Below are 24,740 nucleotides of genomic sequence, written 5' to 3' on the forward strand. Positions count from 1 at the left end.
GGCCGCTCTGTGGAAGAGTAGTGGCTTCTACTAGCAAACCAGCAAACAAATTGGGTGACTGGGAGCCCTTTATACCCTTTATACCCTGCTACCACACCTTGTTCATAACCTGTCTGGCGTTTGTCCACACTTTCCAAAAAAGACAGTTAGCCATGTAAATATTTACATATAATACTTTGTAGTTAAACTAACTAACACCAAATGTCAAATCAAATGAACTGTCCGGTGAATATACAGTATAAAACATGCAGGAGTTCACTGCACTTTGTGGTGTTGCATTCTTTGGCTCCGTACCTTTTCATTAGGTTATTACAAGTTACTCCAAATAAATTGGGAAACTGAATGAAATGTAAATAAAACAGGATGACGCAACAATTTGGAAATCATCTAAACCCTATATTTATTTTGAAAATAGTACAAAGATAACTTATCAAATGTTAAAAATGAAAAATTGTAGTTTCTTTTGAAAACTCTGCCCATGCAAGCAACACGCTTTTAAATGTGGAGGCACTGTTTACCACTGTGTTGCATCACCTATTTTTTGATCAGTGTACGTGTTTGGGAACTGAGGAGACCGATGCTGGATGGATGGATAGATGCATATGTTTGTCATGTTAAATTAAAAGAAACAGTACACTCCATCTAACATGTTAGATTAATAAAGCATAGTACAACTTTTATGCATCCAGTGTGCACCAATGTAACAACATTTTTCCACTGAACTGAGCTCAGTGGTATTAGGCAGAAACTGAAAATCTTTCTGGTGAAAATATGAGCATAATTAACACAAGGAGGTAATCATCTCCCCTGTTTGTAATCACCCGTAACCAGCTGCTACTTAGGATGGAGGAATTCCTTCAGTCGTTGCCTGATTCATTGAATCAGTGAAGTCTAGCGTTTTCTTCCCATTCTCTCTATTCATCAGCTTCTCCTTTGTGCAGAAACTCCAGTGTGGAAAATGGGGAGATCTTTTGGAGAGAATCCTACTGAAAAAAGTGGACTCACCTGTTTCACCAGGCCTCGGACCTCACTGCAAGAAAACCTCTGCATTGAGAGAAGTGCATTTGAGTTTGTTGGCTGTGACATGTGTGAAAAACTAATTCTGGGGTTTAAGATGACACTTCCTACTGCTAGAACCTCTGTCTAGTTTTCAAAAGGTTAAAGTCTTGCTTCATAAACAGCTCCACATTTGCTTTACGTGTATGTTTTTTAAAACAATGTAAAAGTGTAAAAAAGGACATTACTCCCGTTGTCCCATATAAACATCTGTCATATCAGAGGAGAAATAAAAGCTGTGTGTGATGGGATTGTTTTTGTCATGAGACGATGCAGACGCTTTAGTCAGCAGCACCGTAGGTGGAGGCCTCACTCCAGCACATGCACAACTCAGTGTCTAAATATTGTGATTGTAAAAATGAATTTACTTATGAATCTTCAAAGTGGCCAAGAATCAACCCATTGAAATTAACTGACAAAAAAATGAAACATACAACATTTTGACCTATGAGAAATCTTTAGTGATCAAATCATACAAATATAAACAATACGTAAAACCAATTAAGAAAATATTTAAATCAAGGCTTTTGGTTCTACTTATGATCATAATAGAATGTAATGTATAATATAGAAATGTGCTACATGAAATACATTTGAATAGAAGGTACAGTAGCCGTTATGTATATGGACCACATTACACATTACAGAAACATTATAATGCACAGTAATACACAGGTAACACAGCATAACTAATAACAGCATTCTTGCCAGGTTAGCAAATTGCATCGCTGAAGCAATGCTATGTAGTTTAGAGAATCATACAGTACAAGAGCATCAGGGTGTGAAGCCAGGCTGTGTGGTAGAGAAGAGAAAAGCTAATTTTCAATAATGTAATGTGATGCATATATTCAGCTGTTTATGTATCACATACATTCTAGATTTAACTTTGGATTAAGTGTGGGTAAGTGTATCCAAATGACCCCGTGTGTTTGAAAATGGTTACTTTGTGAGAACAGTGATTGGTGTAGGCTTTTATATTTGATGAATCATTTATTTCCTGGCAACAACTAAGTGAAAAAGTCTTTGGAAATTGCCTCTACAAAGTTGGGTGCTGACATGAGGATACCAATAGTGCAGAGGATAGTGAAGAGTGAGAAAGCCATGAGACAAAGCCTGTCGATAACGGAGGCGGCGAATTTCCACTCGTTGCACACGGACTCACCCTCGTCCTGGTCGCGGAACCTTTTCGCGATGTAGCGCACCTCATCCAGGATCTTGGCCATCTCTAATTCTATGCTTCCAACTGGGGTGACCTGACCTGCTGGGAGGAGCATCTCGTCCTCGCCCGCCCGTCCAACCAGGCGTCCGCAGAGGACCCCGGAGTCAGACGAGGTGGCAGCAGTGGAGCAGTGAATGCTCTCCAGGCCACGCAAGCCGACATAGAGCATGTTGCCGTTGGTGCATTGGGAGGCTGAGGTGCTCATGTTGAGGTCTATGCTGGTCAGGCTGCTCCGTCGAGTCTTGTTGTGACAGGCTGAACGCACTCGCTCCTCACCCGGACGCCTCATACGCAGGAACCAGGCACACCAATGCAGGAGGATCACACGGGTCTTTGAGATAAAACGGTGAATGAAAGAGTGGATTAAGGCTGTAATTCACTTTAAATCTGCCATTGAAGAATTAAGAATTAGTGCAGAATATCAGCCTCATTTGTATGGGTTAGACACATTAATATTTACAGAGATGCTCAACTTGTCATATTAACTTTTCCCAAATTGACAAATCACAGTAAGAAGTGGACTGAGTACACACTCACTGGCCACTTTATTAGCCACACATTGCTAGTACTGGGTTGGATCCCCTTTTCATCTTCAAAATGGACATACCTAATGAACTGTCCAGTGAGTATATAAAACATGCAGGTGTTCACTCCACTTCGTGTTGTTGCATTCTTTGGCTCCATACCTTTTCATTAGGTTATTACAAGTTACTCCAAATAAATTGGGAAACTGAATGAAATGAAAATAAAACAGGATGACGCAACAATTTGGAAATCATCTCAACCCTATATTTATTTTGAAAATAGTACAAAGATAACTTATCAAATGTTAAAAATGAAAAATTGTAGTTTCTTTTGAAAACTCTGCCCATGCAAGCAACAAGTTTTTAAATGTGGATTCAGTGTTTACCACCGTGTTGCATCACCTGTTCTTTGAAGCGCTTGAGAACTGAGGAGCCCATTAGTGCAGTTTTGAGAGCTAAATGTTTTCCTATTCTTGCTTCATATAGGATTCCAGCTGAACTTCTCTGGGCTTTATTTTTTACATTTTTCATTTCATAGTGCAGATAATGCAATATTTTCACCATGTGACAAATCCTGAGTGCAAGCAGGTTATTGTAGATTGCTGAAAAATGTCATCTGGATGGCAGCACATGTGGCCTTTATATATTGTTGAGCACTAACACGGCCTTTATAGATGATTACTGTGAATTTCTATCCAATTATGTTACTAATCTGTTTCTTAATAACCTGAGTTTTTAACTGTTAGAGATTGTTCTGTTCCTCTTTCCCAGCTTTTCTGAAATATCTTTCCAAATAACTGATGGATACATATATACACTACATACACTTATGTTATATTTGTTATATATTTGATATAGTTTTAACCCTTATGAATTCGCATATATATGTTTAATCAGTGTCATAACTGCTATATCCAGCATTTGGTTTTTCAATTTATAACTTAAAAATATGCATTTTATTTAGGTTTGTCAACAGTTTGTTTTTAATGTATTCCATATTTTTGGGTGTGTCTATAGCAAAACTACATAAATAATAATGTCATAGTAAAATTCATGAAAAAATGATTATTGTTTGAGAAAACACTCACCCATTTTGGCATCTTGCCTCCATCAGGGTCGTGGTGATGATATTGCAGGACCAGAACTGTAGCAATTACTGAGAGACCAACAATGACCATTGTAGTGGCAAAATATTCAGCTGCATAAAAAAGAAATGCAGGCGGCAATCAGAATGGATCAGAAAGAAGTACTGTGTAGTAAAAAAACATGAGAAAACTAGATGATAACATCAAGGTTTTGCATACAAGAAGAAAGGCCGGGCCGATCATTAAGGACAGCAAATATGTCTTCATCCCTTGAGCATTACTGCTCACTTAAGTGCCTCAAGAAGTGCTTTCATTCCACTGATTCAAACAGACTGACTCAGATCCCTAAACCAAAACGAAATCTAAATACTGGGTAGCTGCTTGAATTTGGCTACACTGTGATATAAGGAAATCCCTGATGAAAAATGACTACAGAAAATTTCACCCTTTGCTTCTCTCTGATAGTAGTTGACACCCATAGGAACCGCTTTTAACTTTGGCCTGGCTTACCTATTAAAGGCACAGAGTCTGACGTGGCGGGCATAATCTCTGCAACTAGCAGCATAAAGACAGTCAGAGAGAGCAGGACCGTAATACCTGGGGAGGAAACCAGATCTCAGTTATCAGCTGACAACAAAACTTAGTTCAACAAAAGTATTCACACACGTATGTTTTTGATCTTTCAATCAGCTACAAATCACCATAAGCTGTTTTATGTCACAAACAGACACAAAGACCCTCTAATATTATAGCAATAAAAGGCAGAGAACTGTGTGTACTGTTGCAGACTTTTTAAACTTCAAAAAGACCGTTTTATCATTTTCAGGTGTTTCCAGTTGCTTTGTACCCAGATTTATTCTATTATTCACATTTTGTTCCTATTTCACACAAAGCCATTCAATTTATTCCACGAATTTGTGACACCTTATACTCTTTTAGTCTGCTAATTTTGCTTTGTTTTAAGGTTTATTCTACTACACAGCAACTGGTTAATTCACAGTAGTCAAATGTGAAAAATTTAAACATATAATCTCTATAAATCAAAATTGGGGAGTGATCGAACCTCAGTGTTGCAAGATGACCTGAAAAGGTAAAAGCAAGAGCAACAGGTATCTTTAGCTATGGGGAGACACATTTTCACCTCACCACTGGCTCTAATGACTAACTAACTTCACAACTTCCCCCATGCATGCCCGTGTGCGTTAGATACCTCTGAAAAACACTTTAAAAGCGGCTTGAGTTTGTCATAACTGCTACTTTAGTCCTTTCTTTAGATCAGGGAAGAATATTTAAATCTGAAAAGGACTGAGGAGAGTATTAATGTTCTTCAACATCTTAAAAAGTTATTTTTTTGAATTTCTTAGATAGGGACAGTGCAGCGAGACAAAAGATATGGGGAAAAGACCAGGCCAGTGACACAGGAAATGCAACATGAGGATCAAATAAGTACATCCTTCCTGCTTCCATAGGAATTAAGAGGATAAGTAGCAGCCAGTTGCCGTTAATGTACGTGATTAATTTATTGTTAGCAAGTGTGAGCTCATCTATAAAGCAGAGGTTTTGGTTGTTTGCTGGTCTGGAGCCTTCAGGTGTTTTAGGTGTCTCAGGTGCCTTTGGTGTGGCTGTGGTTTAGCAGGTAGAGCATGTCATCTACTAATTGGAAGGTTAGTGGTTTTTCCAGTCTGCACGCCTTGGACAAGATACTGACCCCAAGCTGCTCTCTGATGCATCTGTCAAAGTATGAATATGTGTAAATGTTAGATAGAAAGCACTTATGTAGAAAACTGTATGAACGGGTGAATGAGTCAAGTTGTATAAAGTTGTGTTCAGGTAGAGTGAAAAAGTGCTGTATAAGAACCAGTCCATTTAACACCAACCTACGTGTGGACAACCCAGCAAATTCATCCCAGGGTCAGACCATGCAGTACTCAGAGAAACTGCAAAAAACCAAGAGCTACATCACACACACTACAAGCCTCAGTTACTGTGTTAAATGTCAAAATTCATGCCATGACAAATAGGAAAAGAGTGAACAAGTATAGGTTGCTTGGAAGGATAACTAAGAGAAAGCCTCTTCTTTCTAAAAAGAATACGGCAGCACAGCTTCAGGTTTCAAAGTTTCTGAACAAACTACAAGACTTCTGGAACACCAAAGTGGAAACTGACAATAGCGCCATCTACGGTGAAAAACAAACACAGCATATTAACACAAACACCTCATTTCAACTGTCAAGCACTGTGTTTGAGGGATGATGATCTGAGCTTCTTTTGCAGCCACAGGACCTGGGCACACTGAATCGACCATATATTCCTCTATGTACAAGTATTCTAGAGTCAAGCACAGTGATGTGAGGCCATCAGTTCAGCAGCCCAAACTGGGTCAAGCAATGAATCATGGGTTGTACTCTCTTCTTTGCATGACTACACGCACACTAATCTTTCTTAAAAATGTCATACTGTAGTTTAAATAGCATAATATCAAACAGTTAGCTATTCAAACATTCAAAACATAACTAGTTTCATTTTATTTGGCTATTTTGTTGTTTTTCCTTACATTTTCATCTTACCATTAAATGCACTATAATGTTCCTGTTGATCCATTTATAGTATCACAAATCACACTTCTCATGGCAGCTCAATTTAACTGAAATTAAACCGGGCAATAAATGCTGGCATTAAAACACATTTCTCACTCTGTGTTCGCCATTCTTAAAAATGCTGACGTTGAGTTGGGTAACTAGATATACTGACTTCATTTACAGTGGTTTTTATGACATAGTCAGCACACACACACAGATTAAGAAGAAGCTATGAGACATTGAAGTGAACTGCATTATATGTAAAAATTTTTAATACATTTTGTGTTTTTCATACTTTCAATCCTCATTTCTCTTTCCTCTTTAAGCTTTGAAAACATAAAAAGCACCATGCAGATGAAAATGCACATTAGGCATCATTTGGTTAATGAAGGAATCCAGCTGCAACACAGGACTCTAATCATTTGAAAAAGGCAGAAACTACATAAATTAATAGCCTCTACTGAAACATGCAGTACACACACACCTCAGATACTGTCTATATAAAGCATTTATAATGAATGCATGAAACACTCAGTCAACTCTGACAACTGCGATAAGATTAAAGGTTTTCAGAGGTCCTCTGACAATCCTGTTCGTCAATCAGTGGTTATAATCAGGTCACTTCATAAAGCCACGGAGCAATAGGATTGCTGGAAAGCCATTGGTTTTCATAAAACCACTCATTACCCAGGAGAAAAAGGGCTTGGATATGAAGTTATCTAAGACGGAGAAAAATTAAAGAATAATGAAAAAAGGTTTGGCTGCGTGTCAAAACTACTTGGGCTGTAAATGATGTAACCTGGTTATGATCTCATTAATTCTTGGCCATTTTGCTTCATTTTTCATATCATAGTTATCACAAAGATCACAGTCACGTTAGCATAAGGTCAATTACAAAATGATCAAACTCTCTGTAGCATGGGGGTTTAGGAACATTTGATTTTTATTTAGTTTTTTTACAATAATTGTGACATTGAAGCTTTTTGGAAGGACTTGCAAAAGAACAAAATTGAAAATGTTTTAACAGAATTATGATTTTAACCTGAGGATGGCACACATCATCGAGAAAAGTCAATGTTCAGAAATTGGTTGGTGGGTGTGCAGAAACAATACTGGGGTCACTCATGACCTAAACAGAACACCTAAACTCTAAAGTCTAACTGAAAAAGATGACACGGCAATTGAAGTATCAAAGGTGAAACAATGTCTCTAAGTAGCAGAGGTGCAGACATGCCTCTGAAAGCCCAATTAGAATTAATAACGTCTTATGGTTCTGGCAAAAAAACGCATATTACAGAAGTCTGCTTTAGAGTCACACAGGATATAAATCTGGAATATTGCACCACAGCAAAATCAGCTGCCCAGATGAGCTCATCAGAAGAGAATGGATCTCGATTTCATCTTGAAAAAAAAAAAGAAGTTTAGTTTAGTGTTAGGTGATACGACAGCTTAAAAAAAATGTAACGTATGGCTGGATTGCCACAAGGATTTCTGCACTAACAAAATGCATTCCAACTGAGAGTGATATCCCAAATCGATTCATATTAAAAAGGAGTCTATATGAGTAGCTTTGCTAGAGTTGTAATTTGAGTGAAATAACAATATTGGCAAGCTCATAATGACAATGCTGATACAGTGAGTTTAAACATATGCAGGGTTTATTGTTCTCAATGTGAATTGATGCTCTGTGTTATAATTGTATTGGAATCTATTACAATTAAGGTTATGTCTTCAGCTCATAGTGACTTTGCTTGGTAGCTCAGAAACTTAAAGTTTTAATTTTCTCAGTGTGGCGGAGAAAATGTTTTATCTTTTCACTAATTGCAAAAGCACTAATGCAATTAGTGACATTCAGAAATGTGTAACTTGGAAGTTCCTGGTTTCTAAACTATCTGCATTTTTAATTCGGAGCCACATCTTTAGGTAGATTGTGTCTAAAAAAAAGTAGAACCACATTTGGCGCTAGCTATGTGTTCACAGAGTGGGATTAAAGCTTTCAATATTGGTTAACAGACTTTCAGTATGGTTGTGATACTGAGGTGATATGCATTAACTTGCTTCTTAAATAACATATTGCAGATAAAGAGTTTTGGAGTAATTTTAAAATAATGCCATCACATTGTTTCCCCAACTTTATTATTTAAAAGATTGTCTTTAGCACATATAGCAGCTGAGAAAACAGTGGTAAGGAGTCAAGAAGTGTCTTCGCTGTAAACTGTCCACTTAGTTAATATGTTGTTTTTCTGTGGCTGCTCTAAAATTCTGCCGCCAGTGCTATCCTTCAGCTTCCTAGCAGATGCACCTTTGGTATAAATTTGAAAATCCTAGTTGACATCTTTCTGAGTTCCTGTGTTCAAAAGATTTTCCAAAAACTTGACCTTTCATCTTGAGGTGAAGGTCGAAGATTCAATTAGATTCAAACTCCTCTGAGATTTTTAGTAGATGTACCATTTGTATCAATTTGAAAATCTCACATTGCCTCGTTCCTGAGTTATTGCATTGACAAAATACCCAAACAGCTTTTCAGGCTGAGGGGTGAAAAGCACAAGGAAATGGATCTGACCGTGTGTCAGCTATCCAACAATATAACCAAAAATGCATGGTGGTTTCAGTAATGTGAGTATAGTGGGCTTTCAGTATAGGGACTTTCACATGGTCTTTGTCGCTTGTGGTTTGTTGCTAGTGGACATTCCAGGCTCCGGTTACCTAGGTAACCCTGTAATGTAGGTAACTGTGGTAGCTGCTTCATTTACTCATCTGAGGGTTGAGAAAAGATGGGACACGCCTTTTTCTACTATCAGAAATTTTTTTTTGCCTGGTATTGCCTGAAGTAGCTGGATGTAATTCAATTTCTATGACCTCTGGCTGCCACATAACTGCTAGTTTCTTAATATGTGGACTCCCATTAGCGTATCATGGCCATCCATTGCTTGCTAACTTTCGATGGGTTTCCATCTATAATGCAGGTTCTTAACTTTGCAATTGAAGTCTTGAGATTACAGTTCTTACAAACTGGTGTTACAAAAAATTGCTGCCAAACTGAACTTTTTTTTTTTTTGAATGAAGCTGGTTTTACCCAGTGAGATTTTCTCTCCAGAGTCAGCAGGGAGGAGGAAGACAAGCAGGGCCAGAGTAGAGATCAGGACGCATGGGATGAGAAGATTGAGGCCATAGTAGAGCGTCCGTCTGCGCATCACCACGGTGAAGGTGACATCAGGGTACGGTTCCTCACAACAGCCGTAGAAATGCTCATTCCTTTGCCCTGGAACCTCTGATTCAAAACAAGGCATACATTTACTCTGGTCAGAAGGGTTACAGAGCGTTGGAGAGAAAGATTAGAGCAAAATCGTTCCAATGATTTTACTGACAACCTTACTTACCAACAAGATCCCACTCGCCGTTGGCAATGTAATTGCTGATATCTGCATCCATCACCTTTAAGTCCAGAGACCAACCCCCGTATGTCCAGGAACCAAACTTCAGGTCACATCTTTGGACATCAAACGGGAACCAACGCACATCGATGTGGCAGGTGCTCTTGAAAATCCCTGTTGTGGTGAGAAACACTGAAAGATGCCGAAAGACTTGCTTTCATACATATTGTACTTCACCTGTAGATAGAAACGGACACATGAATATTCCAAGCTTAGTTAGAGAGTGCACTCGATTACTCTGGTATATAGGAAGCAGAGAGAAACTGAAAAATGAAAAAGAGAGGCAGCAAAGAGTTTTATTCTGAGGAGATGTGAAGTCAAAGTGCCATCCATCCTAGTAAGAGTACAAAATCCAATATGACAATGCGATGAAAGTGGAGGGTGATTCTTCAGGACAGGCAGCCACCAAACTATTTTCATCCATATTTAAGAAATAAAGAAGACACTGGCCGTAAACAATGCCTCTGCTAGCGGCATGAAGGTGGCAAACGTGAATATGAAATGAATATAGACAATACTGAAGAATGAGTCCGATTTACTGTAATGAACCTCAGTCACAAAGACAAATGTCTGGAAATTCAAATGATTTGTCCGATCTGCATACAGTTTTATCCACTTAATGCAGTTGAGTTCAACTCAAGCATGAAATGATTATTTGGTACCAATGTGGCATCCAGTGAGGAATCATTTGGAGAAAAGTTGAGAGGCAATTTGCTTGTGACAGAAGTAATCAATCCAGAATAAATCCAGCGATCAAGCTATTTACGTGGGTATTGATTAAAGATGCTAAGGGAAAGCCAGCCAGCGCTTTTGCTGGGTAAGGAAAAAGGGGAAGAGCTTGGCAGGGAGAGCAGTAATCACCAGCTATGACGGTAAGGCACTCTGTTTGAGTGTGCTCCCTTGAATCCATGCTTATACTGCGTATGTAGAGTGATCAGCCATATCATTAAAACCACAGGTGATGTAAATAATTACACTATTATTTTTAGCCATGTTTTTAGCCAGTTACACTGTATCACTTCACATCATATTTTCCTTTGTCTAAAGAAAGCAACGAAAGCTTGTAGCTTGTGACTTTGTGATGACTTCTTCCCCTGATGGGCATAGCATTACATGGGCTGACCTCCACTCGTGGGTACAGAGGGACACCTTGTCATACTTTTGTTATTTAGGTTTTTATCTTTATTTGTGGTTCTCTTTTGATATTAATTGTGTTTAAATGGTTGTACAATGCTATATAAAGAAACTTTACTTTCTTACTTACCCTATGATGGGTCAGACATAACCTTTGCAATATTTAAGCAGTCGGTTTTAACTTTATGATTGGTAGGCGTGTGTGCATATGTGCTGATGGTTTTAGAGAAAGATTTATATATAGCAGGGGTGACAAACATAAGGCCTGTGGGGCAGAATCAGCCCAGCAAAAACTCCAATCCGTCCCACAGGATGGCTTTGGAAAATGTGAAGGAGGACGTAAATTACAACTTTTAAACTGCATTTTCACAAGTTTGACATTTTCTACTGATAAAGACCCCCCTCATGGACATTCATACTACACCGAAGCAATTAAATGAGACATTTCTTTCTTTTACAACAGCAGCATGTCTTTATCGTGTAGAAAAACTGAGACAAACTGGTGAAATTGCATTTTTTTTTCTTATGTTAAGATATCTCATTGAATAAATATGTAGTTAAATTTCTGTACATTGACAGAATGTCCGGGCCACATAAGATTAAAGTGAGCTGTATGTGACCTGCAATGTAAAATGAGTTTGACGTGCCTAATATATAGCATCAAAATGTGAATGGTGTCTCAGAACCAGGTGGATTTGAAAAAAATGCCATTCTGCTCTAAGAAAAACATTAGAAGATGATGCTTTCTTTGCAAGAATGAGATGAAAAGAGTAATAACACAGTTAAACATGTGACCAAACTTGCTAAATGAAAAACCACATTTATATGCTAGCCAAAGTTGAGAACTCCTGGCTCATATTTCATACTTAGCAATATTAATCTTCTCATGTAACACGCCATAGAAAAGACAAAAAAAAAAAAAAAGCTAAAAACCTAACATATTAAAAATACATCTGTGGGGCATTAAGTTCAGGAAATCAATTCAAAGCTGCAGCTTATGAGAGCTCATTAGCATCTGCTGTCCCCAAGTCATAGTTTGTCATTTTACTGCACAATGGTAAGAAGCTGCTGGGTATAATAATAATAATAATAATAATAATAACAGGTTTGTTTTAGTTCATAACCAATCTTAACTAAAACCTCTTTTTGTAGAAAATAATTCAACTTAAAGTAAATTATGAATCAAACACAGTCATCCTCTCTGAGATTTTATTGTGAATACTGCAAAAATGCTTTGAGTTTATTACAAAGCCAATATGAAAAAATAATGAGACTTCTTGTTCTTTATGTCAAATAATGATATACTATCATAATTATTATGTACAAGTATTCCAAAAGCCCTCCAGGGTTAAAATTTCATATGTTTGCAAAGCCACACCAGACCCACATTTGTTCACTGCTCTGAATTATTAAAGTTGGGTACTTGTCGCTATAGAGAGAAGTGACAAGTACCTCTTCAGTAATACTCATGGGGGTGTAGATGCGCATTAATGGCAGCGAGTTGCTGTCCTCTGAGGACGAGTGTAAAGCAGATGTATTTTGATAATTAAAGAATAACGAAACATTTGCAAAGCTTTGGATTTTAGGCATCTATGATTTAGTCACACAAACAACAAATATAGCACGGGTATTTTTTTTAAAGTATCATATAAAATGTCAGTTAATTTTTGCCATTACATGTAGGTTTTTGGTCACAAAAGACTCTTCAAGTCTTGAAATGTGATCGAGTGGTTATCTGCAGCCTCTAAACAGTGGCCTGTTCTGTTCTCTAACCGTGTTTGACAAAAGGTTTTATTAGGACATCATTCTTACTACCTGTGTTTATATACAACACATATTTATGTGTGTTGCATTTATGTTTTTGGGGATTTAAACTGCACCCACAGGAGGGTTATGTAACATTATGCATCATTCTAATGCCCACTTCACTGGAGGCTAGCACAGGGAAATGTTTTATTGTTTTTTTGGATGACATGTAGAGCCTTTGGACCACTTTGTGCTTACACCCCTGCTGTATAGAAAGCATTACCCGCACATGAGCCGGCACAGAGGTAAAACACTTGGACTGGATCTGGAGTAAGGTGTAACAATTAATGCTTTAACATACAGATGATCTTTTTAGAGTCAGAAGATTCAGGAGCCATGTATTTATTTTAAATGTGCCCAGCTAATATCTGCTCCTGACAGGACAGGCAACTTCTGTGGGTTGTTTCCACATATCATTTGTTATTGTTTTTGTTTTCATATTTCAATCAGTAAGTGTTGCTGTGAAGGTAAAAATGTTTTTTCTCCAGTCAATATCTGTCAGTGACTAAGATATGGCTTTTACCTGGAGGTAGGTAGGAACAGGTGCCCGAGGAGTTGACCAAAATGTTGGTACGGAACGTAGCATCAAACCTTTCGTCCGCACTGTAGACAACATGGAACAATTCCAGCATTTAATGTTGAGTTATCTGTCACCAGTATTATTTCAGCGTAAGTTACCTGAGCAGATTCATCCTGAACATTTGGAACAATATCGCAGAATTATATGAATACAATATTAATTTGTATAAGACACAAAGTGAGGAGGGACAGTGGTGGTAGGAATATATAAATAATTCTCTAAGTCATTATTTCTGCAGATACACAACAAACAAGGAGTCACATCTCATGCAAACCTTCCCAGGAGATGAGTATTTAGTCGTTACCCTGCTACCCACAATGCACTCCATCTAAATAAATTCCCAAAGGCTGGGGCACGGTTGAGCCAAAGTTGAATAAAGAAAATGACATTCATATATATTTAAATAATTCAAAGAGTCTCAAATCAAGGCTTTACTCTGTGGGGCAATGACAAAAGAAGTACAATGCTCTCTCTCTCTTATTAGCTCCCAGGGGAGTAAGGTGCCTTTAATGTATTTTGTTCAGATGTTCTAAAGATTGATTAATGGTGATCGCTATAGCTTTATTTCATTTGGGACATATAATGAAATGCTCTTCCAACCATTTTTATACAATTTTATTCATTTGTCTAAATGATTTATTGCAAAGTGCTTTTCTAGCGAGCAGTGCATTTACTTAAAGTGCACAGCTCCGCTATCCTTGAAGTGTAATATCCCAGCCGTGTAACCAACCTACCAATAAGATAAGAAGATAAAGTTAAAATCTTTTATTTGCCATTTGTACATATAAACTGGGTGTGGGTACATAGGAAATCTTGTGCAGAGCTTAGAGTCAGAGGGGAAAAAATGAAGATAAGAAAGAAAGAATATGTCAAATAATTTCAAGTATAAAACAGTAGTTTCTGTATTGCACTTACACTAAATGACTGTGGCATGGAAAAATATCACACGTTATTGAGATTTATATTGCACAGTAAATGTGTACTGCACATAGAAAGATATGTTACAGTGAATAAATCTAAAATACACACAAATACTAACTGACTAACTAACAAATACATTTGACGTTTTTGACGTCAGTATGACTGTGACAGGGAAAACTTCAAAAATGGTATTGGATTGCATTTTTATAACAGATGTATTTAAGCTGAGTTTCTCATTGCAAAGAAAAGGGATATAGTTTAATAGCAAAGTCCATCACCTGATCTCAACCCAGCAGAGCATGCCTTTCAGTTACTTAAGACAACACTGACATCAGAGAGACCCACAACAGTCGGTGGCTGCAGTAAAAATCAGGCAGAGCATGTCAAGGGAGGAAATATCAAGTGCTGATGTCTATGTGTTCTGGACCTTAATGACTGTAGAGGATTTTCATCCAGGTATTTAAAACCATCCCGAAATCCTGAATTTAAAATGATGTCAGTTTGCCCAATTAATTTTGAGCTTCTGAAAATGGCTATTCATTTAAATTGCTATAATTCCATTCCATTCAATCACATATTATTTGATTTAAAATCAACTGTGTTGGTATACAGAGTTAAAACTACAAAAAAAAGAAAAGGAAAAGGACCGAGCTGCATGTATCTTTAACTCTCTGCTTGTCTGTCTCAGCAAGATACTCTTAATAATGCCTGTGGCAGCACGGGGTCTGATGCTCTCCAGATCTCATGAAACCAGAGCAGAAGCCTGAACACAGTATGTTTTCACATGTTGCAACTTGAATAAACTTATTCTATTCAGGCACTCCCACTCTCTTTGGGAGCTATTTCATAGTAAATAAAGCAGTCACTAGTATATGCTCATTTTACATTCTTATGTGTCCTTTCTTAATAAAATATCTAAATGTTTGATGGGATATTTGTGCTGGTTGCACCCAATCAGTTGTAGCCTATCTCACTCTGCAGCTGGAAATCTGATGGTGCCAGGTTACATTTTTAACAGCATACACACACACACAGTGAACCTTTAGGTCAAAAAACAGATGACAGCCTGCCAAATACAGCAATGATCGAACTGTAACTTGGGAGACAACAACATATATAAAGTTGGAGGCTATAATTACATATACTTAAACTTAATGTCATGGTCCTGGGTCGGTGACCCAACGTTTGAGTGTAGTGTTATTATTTTCTAGTTCATTCTGATTTTGTATTCTGTTAAACAGTCTGGGAACTTCCTGTTTTACTTTGTAGAGCCATGTGTGACTTCATTGTGTTCAACTTATGTCTCCCTGTCTCATCATGTCACTTAGGTTCAGCTGTGCGTCCCACCTGTGTGTCATTTCCTGATTACTTTGTATAGTGTTTGTCTGCCTGTGCTCTTGGTCAGCTCGTCTGTTTTCAGTATAGGTTTTAGTAGCTTTTCGTTCCTCATTCCCTGTTTTGCCACTTGGGTCACTTGTAAATAAATGCATCACAACCTTTACCTGCATTGTGGGTCCTTTCCTCCACAAACACCACACCGTGACACTTAATGCCATAAAAATGGGAGGTGTTAAAAATATTACTAGCTATTAATGTTTAATTTAGTAACAAGTTTAAATTTCAGGTTTACTCACAGAGCATCCAATAATTACAAAATTTTATAGGTACCTAGATTAACATTTTGTTCATACCAAAGATATGCTAAAGATTATACAGTATTCATTGCATTTTGTATCCCCTGTACATCACATCCTTCAAAATGAATATAGTAGAGGATGAGGCACAACAGTTTTCTTTATTCGCCATTTTTAAACAACAAGATATTCTTTACAATATTTGGTCTTTAGTGTATCACAGACAGCGTGAATAACCTCTGGAGCACCAAAATCTAAAAATGCATCACATCCCTCTGAGATCCCTCTGTGTTATGTAGAGGAAGATGCATGCACACTAATACTTACTTAGGCTTCTTTGGGAATATATTGTAACTTACAAAGTAACCAGAAACCCCTTTTAACCAGACGCATCCAGAGATGTGTAACTACACTTCAGGTCGACGCAGTCTGCAGAGACTGAATGGCATGGTAGCGTATGGGTTAAAAGTAGCTTCCCTCTATGTTGTAAGTTATGATGCAGATTCGCTGCAGAGGTCTAAATCAGGCATAAGTCTAACACCACATACAACTACAGTTTATAATCCAGCAGATCAGTACCTACCTGTTATACAGCAGAATGTCTGGTTTCCAAATAAGATGGTCAGGAAATCTCACATTGGACACACCCGGATAATCCAATGGATTCCACTGGAGGTAATAGTCAGTCCAGTACTGCAAAATGCAAACACATTTGGCACCTTGCCTTTCACATTCCACTTACTTATTTTTAATACATTTAAAGTCCTACTGGCTTATTAAGCCTTTTTAAAAGCTCGGGGATTTAACACGGTTTCCTCGTAGCAGTGACACTTACTATAAAAGCCAAAATAAATGTATGTGACAACATCACAGAGTGACATGGAACAAGAATGAGACTTGATCTCTGCTCCAAGTTTCGGCAGCACGTCTGGAAGGTTTTCTGTTGAGAAAAAATGCTGCTAAGCGCATTTGAAATGTCGACATAATTGGAAAGCTCAGAGGACAATTACAGTTCCAACTTGTAGCTGTTGAGACATTTCAACCCAAAATGTCAGAAGATTATTATATTTCAGCTATAATAAGCACGAGTACTGTTTAAAGGGCTCTTAATATCTGCTGTTCTGTGACATCAGACCTGGCCTGAGATTTAACCTGGTTATGGTGATGGTGAGGGTGCCTTGGCCAGGCTGAAGATATGAGTTTCCAGTTGTGTTGGTCTTTACTGCCATGTCAATGATATGTGACCACAGGGGCTGAAAGACTCAAGGATTATACAGAAGGTGGTGCTGTATATGGATGAGGCAGGCTGTTAAACATTTAAACTAAACTTTGGTACTTAGTGGATCCTTGGTTTACACGCTGTGGGAGATATAGTGTCTGTTTATTTATAGGCAGCATATATGTAAATATCCGAATGTATAATTAAAATGGATAAATATGGTGAGCTAAATAGCTTAGTAATTAATAAGCATTTGATTCCTTTTACTCCATTTCTAATTGAAAATTGTCAATATTTTTCATCATTTCATGTTAATTTTTTCTTCAAAGGTGCTTCAACAAAGCATTTAGCATTTTAGCAATATATTTTAGTTTTTTATTTTTAATAAATTTGTGAGAATTTTAAGCTTTTTTCCCTTTGTCGTTATGAGGTATGATAAAAAAAACATGTGGAACAAGGGAAGCGGTGTGAATAGTAATGTTAGAAGTTTATGCCTTTGCTTTATCATTCATATGCATCTGGCTCTTATCTGTGCACACATGGTTTTACATCTTTAGTTTATTTAATTGTCTGCCTGGAACTGCAGGAACAGCAGGAACTGCAAAACAAAACTGAGTCTTAACTAAATCTGACCTTAATAGAACTAAGAGGTCAAATTAATTAATGTGGATTCCCCTTTCAGATAAAACATATTTTGCACTAGAAAAATGCACACAAATTTCAGAGTATCCTTTCCTTTAATGGCAGCGTATAGTTTAAGTAGTATGAATTCCAGATGTTTCTGCAAAATCTGATCATCTAAAGCCAAACTGTGGGTTACACAGCCCTGGGTTCAAATGTAACGGGACAAAACAATATAAGGCACAAGAATGACTTTTGTTTTACAGATTATTTTCTTAAAACACACTGTGAATGGCATCTATCCCTGAGGATAAATGAAGGTACTGATTACACATAATGTTTAAAATGAAGCTCCAGAATTTCCTTTAAAATATAAATATGAATAGAAAGGTGAATATTTCACCGAATGCAAAACTCAAACTCCAGGTCCACAGCTGTGGCGATATGTATGAACACATACTGTGAAGACACTTCTCTTGATTACATGGGCTTCATAAGGAGTTTTCTAATCCGATCTATAATTCACTTTTAATTAACTCAAATTGCCATGTTGAAAAATTGGCTGTTGCCAGGATAATGAACCATAAAGGTCAGTTAATGATAAAGGCAAAGGAAAACAAACTGAGGAAGGATGTAATTGCCTGTGCATCTCACATGGTGATTTTGGAAAATGGCATTTCCACAGCCAGAGAACCCTCTTTTATTTGCATCACTGTTTAACAAAAAACTTTCCACCTACTTTTTAATCTTTACAACAAGTCTTCCATTCATTTAACATCGAAAAAACTTACTGATCTATTATTTAATTTGAAAAATGACTGGCCTTAAAATGACCAGATGTAACTCTACTCTCCGCTCTGTGCTTTATTAGTATGTGTATACGACTATGCAAATTTGTCCATGTCTCATGCCAACTCTTGCCTGCAGGCTTAAATGCAGCCCTGTGTCTTAAGACAACTGGTATTACATGAAACACAGCACTGCACAAGAATTTGAGGGCATAATCGTGCTTAATAACCAAAATACTTGTGTACTAAATTATCTTCACTGGGTGTATCGAAGAGGTCATCCAGTGTGTTGGGCATTGTAAGATTTATAGTACAGTTACCCAGTGGCACTGATGGAGGGCACAGTTAATCACATTTAATGTTTCAACATGTAATCTTAAAGAATCCTCCTCAGTATTTCAAAGTCGTATATGTAGCCATATATGCATCTTGTATGCATCTTTAGGACATTTTCCTTTTTTCCCTTTTTCCTTTTCTCAAAACCTACACAAGTAAAAAATTCCAACAGATGCTGGATTGATGCTAAAACAAAGTAGACTGTGGATGCTATCGGCGCTATCATGTGCTTCAGAGCTAAAATGAATTTTGCAGGGAGCAGAAGGAGACAGAGTGAACAAAACTCCCGCTGCGATGCCCCAGAATGATTTAAAACAGACCAAACAGCCTTGGTTCAGCCTTGGTAGAGCTGCTGACGATGCAGCAACAGGGATCTATTGTCACTGTATGGACAAGCTGTAATAAAGCATCTGCGATAATACACTTCATCTCGCTGCATGAAGGACAAAGTGCTGTACTGCCCGTGTGGAAGACGAATAGAAAGTCTGGGTAGCACAACGTGTGAGTTACACATTTCATCACATGCTCACAATATGATAAATCTCTTTGTGCCACATGTATGTGGTACATGTTTGCATGAACTAAATACCAGATTAAATGCCAAAAGTAAAGGTACAATGTAACACTTAGGTGAAAATGCTGTTAGAGTTAACTGAGAGGATTTATATAAAACAGATGGCTCTATGATTAAAATGCATGATGTGTGTAAGTGCGGCCCTAAAGCTTTGCAACTCAGCTTTTCCGTGACTTTACATAAATTATACTTACCAGCTGTAGCCAAATGTTGGTTGTTAAAACCTGGTTCTTCTCATCCTGTTAGAAAAACAGAATTATTCATGTTTGTAATTAAGTAGTACTTTTTAGAGTGATTTTTTATGAAGTTTATGCTTCATAAATGGGAAATCACACTACTAGAAATGTACACATCCACAGAAGCGTCAATTTTCAAACCTTTTATAACGCCTCGCTCACACTAGAGAAAACAATGTTTGGAGACTGTGGCACAACCAAAACTGCTGCATCAGCACTGAACTTGGGATCTTGCTGTTTTTGGAATAGTTGCTTCAATGATGGGGATCAGGTCTGCTGTCTTTAAATATATGAAAATTGCTTACATAACCATGCATGAGTTATCACTTTACCGGCTTGTATAGTATATGTAGTAGAGTAGTATGTAGTATGTATAAACAGCAATAGGCATGCTGTGTTTAAAGGGCAATTATTTACGCACCACATCCATTATTTGCATGAGGGTGAGGCCAAAGGAAACAATGAGACTCTGAGAGTCATTCTGGACTGGTCTCACTAGTGGGTTGTAGCCATTCATCAGGTCACTGTACAGTCTGCGCTGGTTTGGCCCTTGATGAGAAACTACAGAAAAAAAGAGGAACTTACACAAAGAAACATCCATCCATCCATCCATCCATCCATCCATCCATCCATCCATCCATTTCAGGGTCTGGAGCCTATCACAGCTGTCACAGGGTAAAAAGGTGGGATGCACCCTGGACAGGTAACCAGGACTCCAACAACAATTAATAAGTAAAATAAATTATAAATATAAGCAAGAAAGACATCGTTAGTCACATCAAATCATTCCTTAACTTCCAGCAGCCATATTGCAAAACAATTCACTGAATTTTTTAAGACTGTGTAATAACAAATCCATGTGCATCTACACAGTATTTACATCATAGAATATGAAGTGTGTACATTTATTTTTTTAGATGTTACTAAAAACCTGAGTAAAAACAGTGCTATTTCTAATACGCTGAAGTTCAGACAGTTATGCTATTTATATCAAACATAAAGTACACACTTCTTTGCGTATTGTGCAAACTGAAATAAGGATCCCCTGCAATGTGAAATGCACAAAAGTCATTAAAATCTATCCTCTAGCTCTGTTCATTTATTAAACATTATAAACTCTAATGTGGCTGACAAAAAAGAAGTAAATAAATAAAAAATAAAAACATGACCTACAGCCTGTCTGTAGCTTTCTTTTCTACATTGCACACTAAGTTGTCTCCACCCTACACACACACGTACTCAACTGTAATGAGAAAGAGCCTCACCAAGTCACATTGCTACACTGTACCTTCACATGTAAGAAGAAGAACGTCTGCACTGATCTACAGGACAATCTATCCAACAGCTGTTGACATCTTCTAGTCTGGACTGGTGTGACAAGACTGACACACAACCACTGCCCTTAGATACACAATGCTGTCGTGGCTCAAATGATCAATAAAACAATTTATTTGAAGTGAAGTTTACATATATTTGTGGATGAGACTGAGACAGCTAATTGAATTTAACTCAGCCTCTCCACTCTCCTCCACCCTCTTACATCTTCCCCTTTTGCAGCCACTCACTACTACTCCACTTCTGTGCAGGGTCAGTCTCACTGCGTGGTGCTGATCCACCTCCTGCTTCATACAAGTTGTAAATCTCACACTTTAGAATAATTTTGCAATTGATTTAATGCATCTAAAGCTGGTGTTGGAGTTATCAACATTACCTGGGGTGGTGAAACAAATGCAGCCCAGACATGGCAATCTTTCAAATGCCGTATTTGGACATGATTCATCTCCCAATCTCAAATCAGACCCGTCCCTCATTTTAACACACTCTTAGTTCCTCTCCTGAGTTATGGAGCGTTTTTGGCAGCATTTCTTCACTTCACTAATGGCCTCAGTTATCCTAAACCTCCTATGAGAAGCACATTATCCTGATGGTTTGGCACAGAGCATACTGTCTATCTGCATATCCCTATTCCTCTGTTCTCTGTTGCATCCACTTCTTTCATTAAAAAAAAGGTTAGCTGAAAGCTTGTCTTTGTCCATATCCCAAGTGGATATTCCCCCCACTCCTGATCTCATCGTAATCAAATTTCAATGCAAGATGACATTAATGTGTTGTATTGTCCACATACTGTAATACACCCCAGTACCATGCTGTCCGAAAGACCACAGCGAGAGATGAGAACAAGAACGAGAAATGAGCTTGGAGCCATAAAAGGGAGAAGGAAAGTCTCTCAACCTCTTAATCAAATTTATCAGCCTTAGTAATATCAAAGGGCTGGACAGGGCCTATAATTACTCCAGACATGCCCTGACATTTATATGTGCATGCACCGTATGCACACACACACCAACAACACTTGCTTCGCTCTCAAAGAAACCTTCATTAACTTCTGCCTGTAAAGTGCAGACTAAAGAGCCCCAGTCAGTGATTATCATTAAATGAATTGCCTCAATTAAAATATTCAGACTCAGAGCAGATTTGAGTAAAACTGATGAGAGGCAGTATTCAATTAGAATAAAACATAAAGCATTGGAGATTTTGCACGGTTTGCTTATGTCCCCGTAGAAGGACCAGAGCCAGGATAAGATGTTCATACATATCACAATATCTTGTGAAAGAAAAAAGACTGTTATTCTGTTTTTTTAAACATAGAAGCCTCTGTCCAGTCACTGTTTGTCTCAATCTCTTTAGCACTCATAAACCACAATATTAGAAATGCTGTTATCTTGCAGCTCTTTTTATTCATTTAGCATAATATTTTTTCTAGTAACATCATGAGAAACCGCACAGTTCAATAGCAAAAGAAAGTTCAGAGCTGACAGACAAATCAGCCACACGTAACATGTAGTATAAGACATTACAACATGTTTGTTCACTGTAAGCTGCATATTGGATCTTACTTTAGTATAGTAATATTACTTCATAGCGTCTGAACCCATGAAAAACACACTTAATATCAAATACTAATAATGATGACTATAACTACAGTCACACCGAATCATAATCTGGATTATTGATTTATTTAATGAGATTTGCACACACGCGCGCGCGCACACACACACACACACACAGAGACACACAACACTTTCATATGATTGCTAAGGCATCTAGACCAAAATTGTCTGAAACTCAGTGTTTGGCACAGCAGGTTTGCAATCTCAGCTAGGAAACCGCTAAAATCAATCCACAGCGGAGCAAGGGTAAACGCACATTAACACGTCTCGTTCAATAACACACACAAAAAATTCCATTACTCCTAATTATTTTAAAAATAATAATAATTTTTAAAATTTATGGCGCGCGAGAGAGTTAATTAGCCAAATGAAATGCATGCAGACTGCCTACCTTTCACTGTGCAGGCGGTGACTGCAATAGAGAGCAGAAAATTTACTAAGTCCATGTTGAAACGCGTGAGGAGTGAAAACAGAAAGACTCTTCTGGATGCAGGAACGGGAGTGATAACACTGTGGGGCGGTGTGTGTGTGTGTGTGATGAGAGGGAATTCTGCCAATAAATAACTCCTCCTCCCAATGTAGAGCCGCTGTTTGGCAGCCCATTAATGATTTAAGCTGAAGGATCAAAACTTTCTGCCCACAGTAGAATTTTATATCCTTACCTTTAACATATTTTGCGGTACTCTCTCATTTTTACAAGTGAACATTTTTGACTTTCAGCACTGTTGACTGGATCTCCTGTCCCCTTTCTGTTTTTTTGCGCATTGTAAATCACACAAATGACTAAATAGGCTACACTAAATCTAGTGAGTTTATATCATTTATGTAATTTAAATATTTTGTGGTTTTATATCAACCTACACTACCTCTTGCATAACTTTTTCAGCCAAAAGCACGAGGACGCGTCTGCGTAACTAGAGGCCATCTACTGGTCTGTGAAAACCACAACAATTATATTGCAATTGTGGGATGGAGTCTGTTTAATTATCAGTTTAATGTTGCAAACACTGTACATATTTTTTTTTAAATTTACCCCTATTTTAAATTCCTACACACAGAATGTGTTTAACATGTCATTAAGACACACCAAGCAACTCGTGCTGCTTTATGATAGAAACTCTAACCGGGGTGGGCAATAAATTGTCCCAAGGGGCCAAATGAGTAACTGGGAGTTTGAGATGGGCCAAAACAATAAGCTGAGTTCTGCTCAATATAGATTTGACCTCTTTACAAGGTTATGGGTATGGGCCTCCATAACAATCCCGGTTTCTCATGTGGCTCCTTGAGAAAATGTACTACCAACCTACCTCTCATTTATTTTAAAATTTCAGTTTAGTAATAAAAATAATATAAAACAAAGACCCCCCCCCATACACCACTCAGGTCTCCATAACTAATCTGGTCAGATTTCCAAATTAGAGACAATTACAAAACCATTACTGGGCTACAAAAAGCAGCAACAACCAACATCAACTAATGTTCTACTTCATACGACTTGTTCTGCATGTGTTTCATGTACATTAATACTGAGAACGAATAAATACACCCCAAAATTATTACAGGACTGGCAATGGATATTGCACAAAATCTAACAAACTAGACTCCTGTCTTCACCCATAAATGATAATCATTCTGTACGTGTCCTGAACAGGTCTTTCACTGTGTTTTTGTTTTACCATCCAGAAGGTAAACAGCAGCACTCTTTCACTAATATATGCCCACTTTAAAAATAATGAGTCTATATATTCTGCCACAGACAGATTTAAAGTGGCTGATTAAAAGACAAGTGGCAGAGCTGAATGTGATCTGCATGTCAAATCATATGTTTAATCAGCTCGTGACCGATAAGATGAAATGTAATCATGGAATAATTGCACAGGCAGTCACTTTCAGTGTACTTTTATCATTCCGAAACAGAGAAAGTAGATAGAAAAGAAAGTTTGCATAAAGTCTATATTATAGACTTTATGCAAACTTTCTTCATTATATTACTGTGAGCTATGTGCATGAATTGACAGCGGGATAACACATTAATATTTAGCA

General features: G+C 37.7%; 1 protein-coding gene across 2 annotated transcripts; it reads right to left on the minus strand.

Annotated features, from left to right (window-relative positions):
* Positions 1–1,504: 1,504 nt before the first annotated feature.
* Positions 1,505–23,228, minus strand: chrna7a (cholinergic receptor, nicotinic, alpha 7a (neuronal)). Of its 2 annotated transcripts, none has more exons than XM_003450754.5 (10): positions 23,089–23,228; positions 20,168–20,307; positions 19,705–19,749; positions 16,556–16,665; positions 13,361–13,440; positions 9,844–10,011; positions 9,540–9,734; positions 4,395–4,481; positions 3,888–3,997; positions 1,505–2,606 (listed from the first exon to the last, which is right to left on the minus strand). In XM_003450754.5, exons 1-10 carry the CDS (start codon positions 23,141–23,143, stop codon positions 2,064–2,066), a joined length of 1,533 nt encoding a protein of 510 aa, XP_003450802.1. In that variant the 5' UTR covers positions 23,144–23,228; the 3' UTR covers positions 1,505–2,063. The 2 variants fall into 2 exon arrangements, with proteins under 2 accessions (XP_003450802.1, XP_025758606.1); XM_025902821.1 differs by having other exon boundaries at positions 9,844–10,029.
* Positions 23,229–24,740: the final 1,512 nt, after the last annotated feature.

This window comes from Oreochromis niloticus, linkage group LG1 (genome assembly GCF_001858045.2).
Source record: "Oreochromis niloticus isolate F11D_XX linkage group LG1, O_niloticus_UMD_NMBU, whole genome shotgun sequence".
Taxonomy (NCBI): Eukaryota; Metazoa; Chordata; class Actinopteri; order Cichliformes; family Cichlidae; genus Oreochromis; species Oreochromis niloticus.

Bases quoted from the DNA above. Each gene is read 5' to 3' on its own strand.
- chrna7a (XM_025902821.1), bottom strand. From the start codon at position 23,143: ATGGACTTAGTAAATTTTCTGCTCTCTATTGCAGTCACCGCCTGCACA. The intron at 13,441-16,555 runs GTAGGTACTGAT...TGTTGTCTACAG, and splicing joins GACATTCTGCTGTATAACAG to TGCGGACGAAAGGTTTGATG. The intron at 3,998-4,394 runs GTAAGCCAGGCC...TTTTTTATGCAG, and splicing joins AGACTCTGTGCCTTTAATAG to CTGAATATTTTGCCACTACA.